The 15,065-nt window shown below is 53.1% G+C and overlaps 1 protein-coding gene across 3 annotated transcripts in view; it reads right to left on the bottom strand.

The window, feature by feature from the left end:
* Positions 1–2,771: 2,771 nt before the first annotated feature.
* Positions 2,772–15,065, bottom strand: part of Gnao1 (guanine nucleotide binding protein (G protein), alpha activating activity polypeptide O) — a 156,026-nt gene continuing 143,732 nt past the window's right edge. Inside the window, exons 7-9 of one of the 3 annotated variants that reach the window (XM_013027970.1) lie at positions 7,706–7,859; positions 4,644–4,859; positions 2,772–3,619 (exon numbers count right to left, since the gene is read on the bottom strand). In XM_013027970.1, the coding sequence (XP_012883424.1) occupies positions 4,672–4,859; positions 7,706–7,859 (342 nt within the window). In that variant the 3' untranslated portion in view covers positions 2,772–3,619; positions 4,644–4,671. Of the gene's footprint in view, positions 3,620–4,010; positions 4,860–7,705; positions 7,860–10,929; positions 14,637–15,065 lie in introns of those variants that run through there. The other 2 variants (XM_013027971.1, XM_013027969.1) reach the window with 2 other exon arrangements.

The following is a 15,065-nucleotide window of genomic DNA, read 5'->3' as shown; positions in this document are numbered from 1 at the left end:
ATAAAAAGCAAACTCTTGTAGCGTGTTGTGTGCAGCTGGAGCAGAGGCAGCGTCTTGCAGAGATGCTGACTTGAAATTCAGCCTGTCTGCCATTTGGGTTTGATAGTTTTTCAACCTTCTGAGCTAGGGAGTCTTGTTTCTTGTTTCACACCAAAGGCAGTGCCTTGTGTCTACCTGTATGCGTCCAGGTAAGTAGGGAAGATGCGCATCTCACTTTCATGAGTTACATTGTACTTTGCATCTGTACACAATTACAAGGTTAACATTAATTGTACGTGTTCTTCCGTGTCAGATATGTCAAGAGAAACACTGATTACAGTAGTGATCAGGCACAGGTTCCTTACTTAAATGGCTTAAAATGTCCCAGGAGTTTCCAGGTTTTATTCCTAAGGTTCCACCTGTGCAGCTAAGGATTCTGAGTATTACAAAAACTATTCTCCCTCCCCCCAACTGCCAGTGCTGGGGACTTGAGCCCCAGGCCTTGCACTCTCAAATGGCTTTTCTTTTTCTTTTCCCACTGCTTCTTGGGGGAAGTGCTAAGGACAGGGCAGTGACATAGGGACCTTCATACTTCCTTCACTGACCCAGCTGGCTGCAGGGTTACGCAGCCTTGCCTTGTGCCCAGCCCTACAACATTGGGCTTCTGGGAGCAGACAGAACCCAAGGCTGGGGTGGGCTCTTTCATTGACCTTGTTCTTCACCTCCCCCTTCAAATCTTGAGGCTTTATGCACCAAAGAAATGATGTTTATGGGCTGGGAAGGTGGCTGAGTGGTAGAATGCTTGCCTTGCATGCATGAGGCCCTGGGTTTGATTCCTCAGCACCACATAAGCAGAAAAGGCTAGAAGTGGTGCTGTGGCTCAAATGGTAGAGTGCTAGCCTTGAGCTAAAGAGTTCAGGGCCAGTGCCCAGGCCCAGAGTTCAAGCCCCATGACCGGCCAAAAAACAAAGATGTTTATGTGGCAGCTTTCACTGGTGTTGTGAATCCTGGGTGCTCAGAGGGCCTCCTGGGCCTGCCTCCCCACAGGTGCTGTGACTGGGAGAGAAGGTGCAAACGAGGGGAGCAGCACATGTGTTGATGCGACCCATGGCCTTGCAGCAGGTGTGCCATGTCATGGGGTTGCTCCTGATCTGTCTGCCCTGGAAAGCTCTTGATATATCTGCTTGCTATTGGATTAAGCAATATTTCTGATCTGGCTGCATGTTAAGAGCCACTTGTATGGCATTAAAAAAAATAATAATGTAGGCTCTGCCCACACACTTCTTGTCCTACTTTATCTTTTCTTTGTATGCTTTCCAAAAGATGTTTCCTAACCTTCCTCCAAACAGATAACGCAGTGCTGATGTGAATTCAGTGGTAGAGAACTTGCCTAGCATGTATCCTAAAATTGGAATGAAACAGAGAAGATTAGCATGGCCCCTGCACGATGATGACACGCAAAATTGTGCAGCATTCCATATCTGCAGTGTTGCCTAGCATGTATGAAGTCCTGGATTCCGTGCCCAACACAGGGGCAGGGAAGAAGAAAAATAAGGCCAAGACACTTGTGTTTATTTTACCTACAGAACTCATTTGTTAGTTGGGAAAGGAGCTGTGTGGGTGGCTCATGTCTGTAATCCTAGCTACTCAGGAGGCAAGCAATAGGATCACATATTACAAGACCAACTGGGGCCAAAATGTTCACAAGACACCCCCCCCCCACATCCCCCCCTATCTAACTAATAAAGTCGCAGTTTTGCTTATAGCAAAACAAGGTAGATTAGGGGAGCAGTGGTAGCCAACAGCCTGGAGAGCTCTCAGAGCCCGTGCCCCAGTCTGGGCCACCTGGTTCCTTCTTTGGCCTGCAGGAAGGCAAAGCTGTGGGAAGCCTTCCTGGCCAATGTCCAAAGCTTGTCCTCAGCAAAGGAGTGGATGACTGACACCACCCCAACGCTGCACAGAGGTTTCAGGCCACGTGACCTTAGAAAGTGGGTAGAGAAAACAAGAAGGAATGGCTGACCCTCCCTCCACTTTTCCCTTCCTAGTTTTTAGTTCTACCAGGAGCTGACAAAAGCAGCAGAGTGTGAGGAGTGGGGAGCCAGAAGGAAGAGGCCATCTTGGGGATGGATGGTGCTCTTGCAATCCCACCCACTGGCTCCCCTGCTGGCAGGAATTCTAGTGGGAGGCCTTACCAGTCAGCTTCCAAGTGTTTGTGGCCAAGTCAAGCCCCTCCTTCCCTTTGCTGCCCACCCCAAGTAACAAGTAATCGTCGCCTGCAAGGCAGAGGGTGAGAGACTCCAGTACAGACAAACATTCTCTTTATTGAGCTACACATGAATTTTTCAATTAGTCAGAGAAGTAGACTGGCAGTGTGTAAGATAATCACAGAAACCTCACCGATTGGGAATAGAAAGGCTTAGAAAGACCCGTGGGCTTTTTTTTTTTTCTTTTGTGTTTTCAAGTTTTTTTTTTCTGTATTTTTAAATTTTTTTGTGTGTTTTATCTTCTTGCCTCCTCTTTATTGGGAATGGCTGTGACTGGTTTTCAGCAAATATTATTTTTAAAAGTGAAACTGTGAAGAGGTCTGGGATTGGATACTAGTCAAGTAGAAATGACATAGGACTGATCATGAAAACGGTGGCTTTAATGTAAACACTACATTCCATCATTTTAATTTTGTGTGTGTGTTTTTCCATCTCGTGGTATTTAAAAACTTTTTGTTCTTTTTTTTAAATCTGCAGCACAAACATCCCCACAGGAGAGAGAGATAGAAGGAGAGAGAAAGTGGGGGGGGGGAGGAGGACACAGATCACTGAAACAAAGGAAAATTGGGCACACACATGGGGGGGAAGGACTTCTGCCTGAAAGACTGGGATCTGAGATGCAAAGGAAAAAAACCACAACCCCATTTCCCAGAGCCCATGAGAGCTGATGTGTCTATGTGATACGCAGTACTCATCAGGACAAAACAACAACAAAAAGAAACACAAAAATGACCAGGGGCATTTAGGAGGTCAGCAGGGTTTTTACAGGGTTAAGGATCTGTAGATGACAGGTGTTCTTTTTGGCAGCTACTGGCCAGAGCTGTGCTTTTGCTATACAAACTTGGAGTGAGGGTGGGGCTGGGGTGGCGGGGGGCTGGGAGAGCAGGCCTGCCATTGCTTGGTGTATCTGTGGTATCTGAGTAGCTGACAGGCTCGGGTTTACAGTGGCCAGTGTGGCCTTCTGGAAAGCCCAGCCCCAGTGGGCTCCCACCAGCATCAATATGCCATCCAGGAGCTCCTGGCCACAGGTGCGCCCAGCACCTCTGGCATGAGCTGGGTTGGGGAGAGCATGAGTGCTAATGTGTAGGCTTATTTCAAAATCAAAAGAAAAATGCATGAAATGGTGAGTTTTCCTTTTTCCTTTTTTTTTAAGCTACAAAGCACATGAGAAATGTGTGTGTATGTGTTTAATCCTTTCAAATTCTAAATGTAAAGACTCAACTAAAACCAGATTCTACAGCATTCTACAGAAATACACAGCCGTCAGTCACTCTGGGGTCGTAGGTTAGACAGGGGCTTGATACAGAAAGGCTGTGTCTTACAAAAGTCATGCTACCAGGAGATCAACGTCAACAGCAAAGAGTCCATGAAGCAGTCTGCAGAGAGAGAGATAAGGGGTCCAGTCGGACCATTTTCCTTGATTCCAACAACCAACCAACCAACCAAAAACCCTAGGACGTTTTAACTAAAGCTGGGATGGGGCCTGACGAGAGATCAAGAACCCTGGTGAAGATGCCCCAGGCAACCTCATTTAGGGGATGGTGATTCTGGTCAGGTCTGTGAGGCTGGCCTCCTCTTGGCCACTCCTGACCCATTCTCTTCCCTCTCCCCTGTGGCCTCTTGGAAGGGAGCTGGCTTCAACTTCGAAGGTGGGTTTAAGCCATGGCTCACGGGTTCCCTCCCCTCAGCTGTTTGAAAAAGCAGACCAAGGCTCCTAGATCTCTTAATTTTTCCTTGTTCCCACAAATAACACTCAGGAGACAGTGGATTGATCGGAGCAAAGATTCTTCTAAATTCTTGAAATTAACAACCACCACCACCACCCAAAAGAGAAAGATCCTTTAAATTTTTTTTTTCTGTTGTAGGGATAGGGTAGGGAAATATTTAGGGCATTGGCCATTTCTTAAAGGGTTCGGGGACTGGAACGGGAGCAGAGCAGAACTGAGAACCTCAATAAGTAGAGTACAGAGAAGGAGCAGGCTGGACACAGCCAGGCCTCCTTCTGTCTGGCCCTTGTTCCCAGACTTATGGCAAGTCAGACCCTGGGGCTGTTCTTCAAAAGATGGACTCCTAAGCCACGCTCCACCTTAACAGTGGAAAGCAAGTGTGCAAGTGCATGTGTGGTCCCAGGAACGCCCCCCCCCCCCCGGATGAGCTGAGCTATGGAATGGTGGTCAGTTCTGTCTGCAGCTCTTGTGAGTATAAACTAAAAAGAATTTTCTAATATATATTTGTGTATATATAAGGTTTTGTTATGCCTCTTTAAAGTTTATGACCAACTTGCATTGGTTAGTGGTGTGGTGGTGGTGTGTATGTATGTGTGTGTGTGTATGTGTGTGTGTGTGTATGTATGTGTGTATGTATACACGCAAGCTGTTCTGTGAGTGCTGGAATCATTACCAAATAGGTTGCTATACAGGACAAGAGGTCAGTACAAGCCGCAGCCCCGGAGGTTGTTGGCAATGATGATGTCGGTGACAGCGTCGAATACCACCTGGATATTATTCGTGTCTGTGGCACAAGTCATGTGACAATAAATTTCTTTGTTGGGTGAGCGGTTTTTGTTTTCAAACTGTGTTTGGATGTAGGCAGCTGCATCTTCATAGGTATTGGAGCCTGTAAGAAGACACAGAAGAACAAGGGGCAAGGCCCTGGTGAGTGCTGGGGGTGTCAGCCATGAAGACAGAAAGAAGTTGCGAGAGACAGGAAGTGGAGAGAGACAGGAAGTACAGCACCTTCCTCCCCTCAAGGCAGGGCGAGGGGGGAAGGGGGAACCATTTTGAGGCCAGCTCCGGGTTCTGCCCTTCCCAGGTCTGCCTCACTCCTTCCAATCAGATCTACATGCTGACCCCCGAAGGATGATGGCCACCTACAATCCCTTTTGATTTCTCGGTTGGCAGAGCTAGGTGAAGCAAGCCCATGTTCTACAACCAAACCACTGCTTCTACCACCAAAGAGTGAAGTCAGAGGCAGGAGCTGCCCTGCAGTGTGGTGACAAGGACATGGGGGGGGGTCTCAGCATGGTGGGCTCCACAGGGATTTGCTGTCCTTAGTGGTTTCCTCTGAGAGGTCGCTTGGGACTGGGAATGTCTCTAAGCAGTTCCAGCTCTTGCCCGGGTCACCAGGATGTCAGAACATTGATTTCAAGGTGGGGGATACCGGCTGAGCCCCCACAGGCCCTAACAAGTGCTTAGCTTTTCCTTGATCCACATATGTGGATGATGTTTCAACCAGCAACACTCCTACACCTGTGGCTCCACCCCAGAGGCACCGTTCAGTTAACTTTCATGGAACACAGGCCACTACAAAAGCCTGGAGGAGCCCAGGATGCAGAAGACATCCTGTTTCTTTAGTGTTCCTAGGACCTGCCCTGGAGGGAAATAATACATTGTAGGGGTGAGGGCTGAGGAGATCACCATCAGGGGAGATTCCCCCCTGCCGCTCTGCCCTGAAGGCAAGGATGGTGCGTGACAGGGATCACAGCTTGTCACCAGTGAGACTTCCTTTCCAGAAGGCATCTTGAGCCCTGGACTCCAGGTTGGTGATAAGTCATACAGCATGTGGGGTAGGGATATCCCTGGGATGGGGTTATACCATCTCCCTTCACCACCACAGAAGATGCTAAGAGCAGAAGCACACAGAGTGCTGAGCTGCGGCAAAGCTGCCAAAGACAAGAGCAGTGGAAGGGGCCCTTGTCAAGGAGCTTCCAGGCCGCAGAGAGCCAGGCCAGAGGGCAGTAGGAAGTTCATCCCATCCAGATGGAGGGGGTCACGCCTCTGTGTTCTCTCTGCTGAGTCTGGTGTCCCCACACAGACTCACTCCACACTGGCCCACCCCATCACTGACAGCCACCTCCAGCTCCCACCCCCTCCAGCTTGGATCTTCAGGCTGCGCCACATGGGGTCACTCACAAGCATGGATGGCCATGTATCATTGTTGATCATGCCTGAACTCAACACTGGGTCTTTGGAAGAGCCTGGAGAACACGAGCGTTTCCCAAATTCAGACGCTTTGGTTGGGATGGTACTGGGGGCATCCAGCACTCACTCCACAGCAGAGACCAACTACTCCTCAAGTCAGCTGGGACACGGGACTGAGAGTCTTAAGGTGGTGCTGGCCCCACAGGGCTTGCTGGGGTGCCCAGCTGGGCCCTATCTTGTCCAGTTTTCCCAAAGCCTGGGGATAGGCCTTTGCTGACACTGCAGAGGTGAGACGCAGCTGCGGAGAGGGTGGGCTGTGGCCTGGCTCTGTCTTTCTGGGTCTTCATACTCTCCCCATCCCATACAGTGCCCCTCTTTGGCCCATTCCTCCTCCCTTGGTTTCCATCCTCTGAATGCTCATGAGAGGGAGCACCAGTCTCTCCCATCCCCCTCTGGCCACCCTGCTCAGGGTAGTGTCATGATCTGCTATATTCCCCCCCCCCCCCGGGAAAAACAAGGCCCAAGCAATCAGGTGACTTGCCGAGTTGCAGCTGGGCTGGCTCTAGAGGCTGCTTGGACAGCAGCCTGGAGACCAGCGAGGATGCAGGCTGAGCTCAGAATAAGCAGACTGGCTCTTCTTCACATCTCTGTGAAGAAAGGGAGAGCCTGGCATCCCTCCAGGATGGAGTTTGGGAGCCCTGGGACAGAGCTTGGGGACAGATGTGACCCTGAGTCCTGAGCCTTGTCCCACAGACTAACTCAAAGGCTGTGTGGATTTCAATCTGTGTCATCATGTGGCGGAGAGCAGAATACCAGCCCTGGCTGGCCTCTCAAATGACTGGGCCCCAGAGACTCCTTAGGAACTGCCCAGTTCCCAGAGGGACAGTCTGGGCTCCATACTGCCTCTGGCCTTCAGAGCAGCCCAGAGTCCATCTGTCAGCTACCTATATCCCTCCTGTTACCCCCCTCCCCCCCAGATTGCCAAAGTAGAAGGGCGGAGGCAGGACAGAGCAAGCTGCAGTGGTTGGAATGCCTCAGATAGGGAGACCAGAGGAGGAAGGTGGGGGGAGCCGGCTCTGTGGGCTGGTGTGAGAGGCGCAGCAGGGCTGGACTTCTACAAAAGGATGCAACGTGCTCAGAGTCAGCCTGCAGGAGCCCATTCACAGGCCGCAGGGCCACAGGCTCCAGCTCATGAGACAGTGCAGTGTGGCCCCATAGCTGTCCAGGCCAAGTGTGAGGATGCTAGATCCTGAGACCTCTTCTTGGGGGTAGCTAGGATGAAAGGGGGCTGGGACACCTCCGGTCCTGTCCTGATCCCTGTCAAGCCAGTCTGGGGCCACCAGTCACAATGCAAACAGCTCTGGAGGGGCCACTTCCCGCTAAACCTGGGGCCATGTCCTGAGAAAGGTTAAACCTGTCACCTCTCAGTGGTTTATCTGTGTCCTTGTCTAATACCTGTGTGGGCCCCTGCTCACCAGCAAGCCTGAGTGAGGCTGGCCCACCTCCAGCTCCTGCCTTTCAAAGAGCAGCCGAGACACTCACCTGGGTATTCAGGAAAGCAGATGGTCAGAGGTGACTTCTTGATCTTCTCACCAAAGAGGTCTTTCTTGTTGAGGAAGAGAATGATGGAGGTATCGATGAAAAACTTGTTGTTACAGATGGAGTCGAAGAGCATGAGGGACTCGTGCATGCGGTTCTGCAGCCCCGGTGTAGTGGGAGAGCAAGGCAGACAGAGAGGGGGAGACACAGAGACAGGGAAAGAGAAGAGGAGAGTTAGGTGTGAAAGAAGAACTGAACTACTCAGGACCCAAGAGTCCCAGACCCCAAGCTCCTCCAAGAGGCTGACAGACAGAATCTACAACCAGAATCGCAGTAGGGTGATCACATTCCAACCAGCAGGCATTTCAGCATCAGAGCAGTCACCATCTTGGTCCAATGGGACAACTGGCCAGAATTCACCCAAGAGAGGTGGCTGAGGATGGAGGAACCCAGGACTTTCCCATTGCTGAGTCCCCAGTCATTAGAGGATCTTACACAGTGTGTGTGTGTGCATGTGTGTGTGTGTGTGTGTGTGTGAGAGAGAGAGAGAGTATGCATGCACACATGCACATGGGATCTTGAACAGGGGATCTAGGCCTTTGACTCTTCATGTCTGGGTTTTCCCCCCTGGGTCAGTATTAGAGAAAGGGGTTGTTCTCTGGGAGTAAGGGAGGATCTGGGGCTTCTCTTGGAATGAGGATAAGCTACCCCAGATCCTGCTGGCATCCTTGGGGGCTGCCATTTAGGAGAGACTCTCTCTAGGGCGGCCTATGGAAGTGCTGTTATGAGGGCTTCTCTCTCAGCAGAGTCCAACCCAGCCACGTCCAAACCTGTGAGGGATTTTAAACAAGAGGTTCACGCAGACGTCAAGAGCCACTGTGGACATGTTTATTCAGATGAATGTGACAGGCATCTCAAATAAAGCTGAGGCCTGGGACAGCCTTTTGCCCTGAGCAAAAAGGACAGATTACTTAGGAAGCCAGGCACATTCACCTGGGTAATCTGATTCTTGCAGCACAGAAGAGCCTGCTTTTCTGCAGATGAACCATCATTGCACAGGGAAGTAGAGGACGGGACAGCCTCTTTTTTTCCTAGGACCCCTGACCTAGCCCTGGAGCCTCAAATGTGACTCCAGATGCTTAAAGCCCAAGATCCCAGGTAAAGACACTAGAATCTACCTCTAAATAAGACTAACATGAGTAACCCAAAGGGAAGAGGTGGGTGTGGGTGTCAGTGGACACAATCTACTGAGAGATGAGCTTTCTCGTGGGGGAGCAGCAGCCAGAGCTGGGGACAGGGCTGGAGGTGGTCATGGCAGGAGGGGGAGGAAGATGATCCAGTGAGCACTGCTGGTCACCAAGACCCACACTATGCCAGCAAACACTCCATAGGCCAGCCCCATCACCCCTTAAGGGGACAACACAGTGACACAGGTAGGAGTCTAAAAGCAAACTCTAGGTCTAGGGATGTAGCTCAGAAGCATGTGTGGAGCTCTGAGTTCCATTCCCAGCAAATAAGTAAGAGGAGAAAGGAGAGGAGGAAGAGGTGGGAAAGGAAGAGGAAGAAGAGAAAGAAGAGGAGGAGAAAAAGAGGAGGAAAGTGAAGGAGAAGCACTAGCATCCCAAACCAAAACTAGTACCAGCAGAGGCTTGCGTGGCTCCAGGCCAGATGCAGGATTCAGGCAACAAGTTTCCCAGCAACACAAGAAGTCTTGTCTCTCAAGGGTACAGCACACCTTCTATGGTGAGCCCCCTTCTTCAGTGGTCCCTTCCACACCTGCCATTATTGCAGGCATCTGCCAGCCCCTCTTCCCAGGGTAGCCCAAGTTCTCAGTTCTCTCGGGATATCACCTTGGGAGCAAGCATACTTTCGTCCCTGACTACAGTAAAAGGTAACATCCTCTTCACTGCTCTGCTAGCCTCAGTAAATGCCATTCTCATTTCCTCCCAGACGTGTCCCTGTCATTCCCATGATCCCTTCCAAGCGGGATCCACTCACCTGAGCCATCTCCATGAAGCCTGCACAGGACAGGCAAATGCAGTGTCTCCAAGAGCTAACTGGACCTGCGTGCAAGGCCTGTGAACATTCGGGCTGAGTGGTGAGGCTCTGAGCCTCCAAGAAGCCAAGGGGAAAGATCTGAAAGCCCTCAGCTAAGGCAGTGTGTTGATCTGCAAATGGGGGATACAATTGGGTGTTGGATACTCTTCGGACCAAAAGGGAATCACAGAGGGGAGATATTGGGAACCATCTGGCATGTAGGCTGGGCTGAAGGGCTCTTCCTCAAGATGCCCTGAGCTCAATTCGGAGGAGACCTTCAGGCCAGCTCACAGAGGCTCCTAGGACTTCAGCTGCCGAGGCTCAGCCCACCATAGCTTCCTGCCTACGAAGCAGTTGTAAGGCACAAGCAATAATCCACCCATACAGGGAAAAGCACTTGTATACAAGGCCTCTGCTGGGCTGTAGTGACCAGGCCAGGCTCCTGCCCTCTGAGAACTTACTTACAGTCAGTGACAACACACATACATGGTCCTGGGACAGGACGGGACGGGAATTTGGGAGGCAGAAGACATGTCTACTCACACTCAGCTTTGGGAGGACAGGGTGTGGGGTGAGGGAAGTAAGGACGGAACTTCTGGGATAGAATCGCCGGCGCCAAGACCCTTCCATGCCCCAGCCTGGTTGCCATCCTTCCAGAGCACATTACCAGGAAGCCAAGAGCATGTCCTTACACACTTCACACCATATTACAGCCAAATCGGAGACGACACCATTTGAGTAGAGACAGATGGCCAGCAGATACCTGTCCCTGCCCACAGCCGCCTTCCTGTAGCGCCACCAGGAGCCTTTTCCAGGGCCATGTCTCCTGAGTCCTCTACCTGCCCAAGCTGTGGCGTGGCCCAGTCCAGCAGGAAAGCTGGGCCAGCACAGCCATGGTGCTTTGTGGCACCCTGTGCCACACTGGTGCCACACATGCTAGAACTCGACGATGCCAGGACTGTGAAGCAGCCCAGCCAGGCCAGGGCCCTGAGGAGGGCTGGGAAGCCAGACACTAGAATCCTGACCCCTGCCCCTGTCCCTGCCAGGACCCGTCCCACAGACTGGGACTGGGTAGGACATGTGTTGTGTGGGTGCACTTGGCACTGACATAACACATCACACGCTAGAAAGAGCTGGCACTTTTTATTAAATGGTAGGTGACTAATAAATACATTACGGCAGCCAATAAATTATTACAATAACTAGCAATTTATTAAACCAACGAGTCACTCTTCTTACAAAATTACAGTTAATAAGGGGTGGGGGCGGCGGGTCAGGAGGTGGGACCAGTGCCCCTGGAAAGGCTCTGCTAAGGAGGGTGTGGGGAGTCTGGTCTTCTTCTGGGATAGGACAGAGCACATGGGCTGCAGGGGACTGGGCTTGGGGGAAAGGAGGCGCAGACTGGATGGACAGGGCAGAGGCCAGGAGTGAGGCTCCACTGCGCGAGCTGCAGGGCAGATGGGGCAGTGAAGGAAGGCGGGGGCTGGTGGTGGTGGAGGCTGCGGGAGCAGCGCCCGGGAGACGCTGGGCAGGGCTCAGGTTTACACTGGTGGTCTTTGTGCACTGGGCCTGGGGAGCCTCTCTCTGATGGGAGCTTAGGACTTTGGACTGGAGGCCATGCTTCCTGCTTTTGGCTCAACCTGCCTCATTTTCTGTTTGGTCAGGGAACATCATCTGTCTAGGGTGGACTGGTCTGGGCAAGGTGGGTTCAGTATTCTCCCCACTGAAGGATGTGGGCCTAGCAGCCCTACTAAGACCCCATTCCCTTGTCCCATTCCCAAGGCTGCTGGCCCCCTACTTTGAAGCCTGAGAACCTGTCATCTGGCACAAAGTAAGAAAATGATGGAGGTGAATAAGCAAGAAGTTTATTTAGCGGAGGGGGAGCTGTCTAGGGGGTGCTCGGCTTTGACATACAGACTGAATCGCTGGCGGCCATGGCACCTCAGGTCTTTAGATGCTTGGAGGCACAGGAGGCTCAGGACTCAGCAGACGCCCCTGGAAGAGGCTCAGTGCCCCCGGCTTTTCAGGGGGGTAGGATCTGAGAGGAAGGGTTTGAGCTCCTTCAGTCACGCTCTGGGTGTGATATGGAGTAGGAAGAGGGCGTCAGGCAGGCTCAGGCAGGGGTGAGGGAGAATGTCTAGAGCCTGAGGTGGGCTGATGGCAGCAGCAGGTGGGTTCGTTTCCCACTGCAAGACCTCTCCGCAGATGGCAAGGCTGGGGACCCTGTGCTGCCCAGTGCAGTCCATGCAGGCCAGGGTGCCCCAGGTTCCCACCAGTGGGGGGTGTGGCTGGGCTGGGGGCAGGGAACTGGCAGGCAGAGGTGATGGGTGCAGGAGAAGGCCAGGCTGGGCAGACTGCACACAGAGCCCTTCCTCCGAACCCTTAGTTCACCAGTCAGGCCAGACAACCTCGGGGACCACTGTGAGGCCTCGGCAGGAAGGCACTGGGGACAGAAGTGAAGCCACATGTCCTAGAAACCAGGTCTCCCTGGCCCACTAAATTAGCAACTATTCAGAGTGGATGGCATGGCCCCTTGGGGGGTCCACCCTTGTCCGGCCACTCACCACACTTCCCCTCACCCATAGTCACGACGGGGCCAAAATTCAGATGTTCCCCTATTGTAGAGCTGCTGGTGACACCCAGAACCCCCTTTCCTCGAGACTCACATCAGACAGCCTGGGCAGGCTGAGACCAGTGTACAATATCCAACAGGCCAGAGCCCTGCAGAGGAGAGAGCGTGGGGGAGATGGGAGGATGGGAAGGTGCAAAGCCCCTAGTCCCCACCCCAGCTGTGCAGATGGGAAAGGCCTGGGGCTCTGGCTGCTCTGCTGCCTGTGAGCATTGGAGGAATGGGGATGGGGCGCCCTGGGGTGACAGGGACAGTGATTTTCTGCCTTTTGGGCAATGGCATTAGAGATAAGATGGCCAACACCCACCTCTTGCCAAGTGATTTAGAATCTGGCCATAGTCTGGGGCAGGGTTGGGGACACAAGTGGCCACACTGCAGAGTGGTAACTGTGGGAAATAAATGCCACGTCTTTGATGTTAACTGGCCTTAGCTGCCCACAGCAGGACATTCAGGCTGTTGGCTCCAAAGACCTGTCCTCTGCCACATCCCAGCACCTGGTACATGGTAAGAAAATGATGGAGGCGAATAAACCAGAAGTGGACTTGGGCAGTAGCCAAGGCAGCCAGAGCAGGGGCCAAGCCCACAGGCACCAGGGAAGGTTCCCCGTGGAAATTTGGCACTAGGGAGGGTCCCTGGGTCTTCCAGCACCACCAGAGCTCTGCACCTATTAGAACCAAGGGAGAGCTGTTGGCATAGGAATCTTCCTGTGACTGGGCAGGCCAGAAGCTGCACAGGGGAGCCGAGGGGCCTCGCCTGGGACTGACCCAGGAGAACACAGGGCTTGAGGAGGCAGCTCTCCCCTCCCGTAGCGCACCTGCATTCCCAGACACAGCCTGCCACAGGATCTACAGGCCATCGCGGGCTGTCTGCTGTGGCACCAGCCAATCAGAGGCACCTGGGAGTGTGAGGGAGCCCAAGGCCAGCCAGGTCCAGGGGCACCAAATACCAATCCACCCTTTTCTGCTTAGACCTCTTCAGTAAAGTCCCTCCCAGGGCTGGCAGTGCCATCCCTGTGTAGCCAGGCCTCACAGCTCACACCCAGGGCACTGGCCCTTCTACCGACCCTCCTCTGCCCTGGTGGCTGGGAGGACCCCAAGGACTTTTTGATTGAGACCAAAGAGAAATGGGCTACAGGTGGAGGACCTGCTCCACACCTCCCCTGGGCCTCCACGTACAAGCACCCCAGTCCCCAAACCTCTACTGCCCCCAGCTGGCTTGAGCTGGGCTTGCAGGATCTTGAAGAAAAGCACACCCACTATCCCCTCTTGCGGGGAGCAGCAGAGCTGGGGTTAGTGTGGCACGTGGAATGGACCTGCAGGGATGGGGTGCTCCAGAACAGGCAATGGGACCACTGCCACCCTTGGCTCCCTCCCACCCCAACTTCTGTGCGTGCGGCCTTGAGTCTCCAACCATCCACTTGGATGTCAGCCAGTCTCAAGAGCATTTCCAGGCCTAGCGGGAGTCAAGGCTAGGATTTCTAAGGACACCAATGGACAAAAGCGATGATTAGAGAAAGGAGGCGCAGACCACGGTAAGGAGGGAGGTCCTTGCCAAGGCCTGAACCTTCTCACCCCACAAAGCTGGCCTGCTTTGGTCCTGGCTGATGGCGACGGAACTGCTCTTGGTTAGAGAAACCCCAGGCAAGGCTGAGGGATGGCTTCTACTGCTCCACCCTGCCAGCACCCCAAGTGACAGAAGGAGACCCCAGGACTTTGAGTACGAGTCAAGTCAAGGAGAGCAGAACACATCCATTCTGTGCCAGACGGCGGCTGTGTCCACTCCCACCCCCCAGCACTCCCACCCCAAATATAGCACTTAGAGGCGTGACACTGGGTGGGGTGGGGTGGTCTCCTGCCTTGTGTGTGGTGTTCAGCACCCTGCCCGGCTTGTTACCACTGCCTGCTATTGGAGGCAGAGAGGTAGGGGTGCATGAAAGATGCTCCCCCCACCCCCAGGGCCAGCTCTAGGTTCTTCTTCCACAGTGCACAGAGTGGTTTGAGAGGTGGCAGAGTTCTGGTTCCAGGGCAGGAGTGGGTGGCGGGCTGGGCAGGGTATGGGCAACTGGGTCGGGGGCTGGAGCTCAGTAGAGTCCACAGCCCCGCAGGTTTTTGGCGATGATGACGTCCGTCACAGCGTCAAAGACAAACTCGATGTTGTTGGTGTCCGTGGCACAGGTGACGTGAGTATAGATCTCCTTGTGGGCTGACTTGTTCTTGCTCTCATACTGTGCCTGGATGTAAGCCACAGCTTCTGTGAAGGCACTGGGGCCTGCAGGAGGAAACAGGAGAGGTGAGGCGAGGCAGCCATGGGGCCACTTGGCACAGACAGCTCTGGGCCTGGCTGGTGTGTCTATCGGGGCAGGCAGAGGCCTGCAGCAGATGCCAAGAGCCTCTCAGGACAACTATGAAGGAACAGGAGGATGTGGGGTGGGGAAGGGAGCCTGGTGGCTCAGCTCCATCAGCAACAGACGACAAATCCATTGCAGAGATCATGAAAGAACGATCAAGAAAGGGATGGTCTGTACTACAGGTAAGCACTTACGTTTTCCTCCTACTGGGGTGCCTATCGAGTCCTGATATGAGCACTACAACTTACCATGTGTCCCGTGCAGAGGACCAGAGTGCCCCTCTCATGCATGCATGCCTTTCTCAGTGAACCTACAGAGTCGGCCAGGATGCCACTTTTCTGGCCATTGCT

The sequence above is a fragment of the Dipodomys ordii genome, unplaced genomic scaffold (genome assembly GCF_000151885.1).
Source record: "Dipodomys ordii isolate 6190 unplaced genomic scaffold, Dord_2.0 Scaffold106, whole genome shotgun sequence".
NCBI lineage: Eukaryota > Metazoa > Chordata > Mammalia > Rodentia > Heteromyidae > Dipodomys > Dipodomys ordii.
The sequence above is the reverse complement of the archived record's forward strand: the minus strand, read 5'-3'. Positions and strand labels throughout refer to the sequence as shown.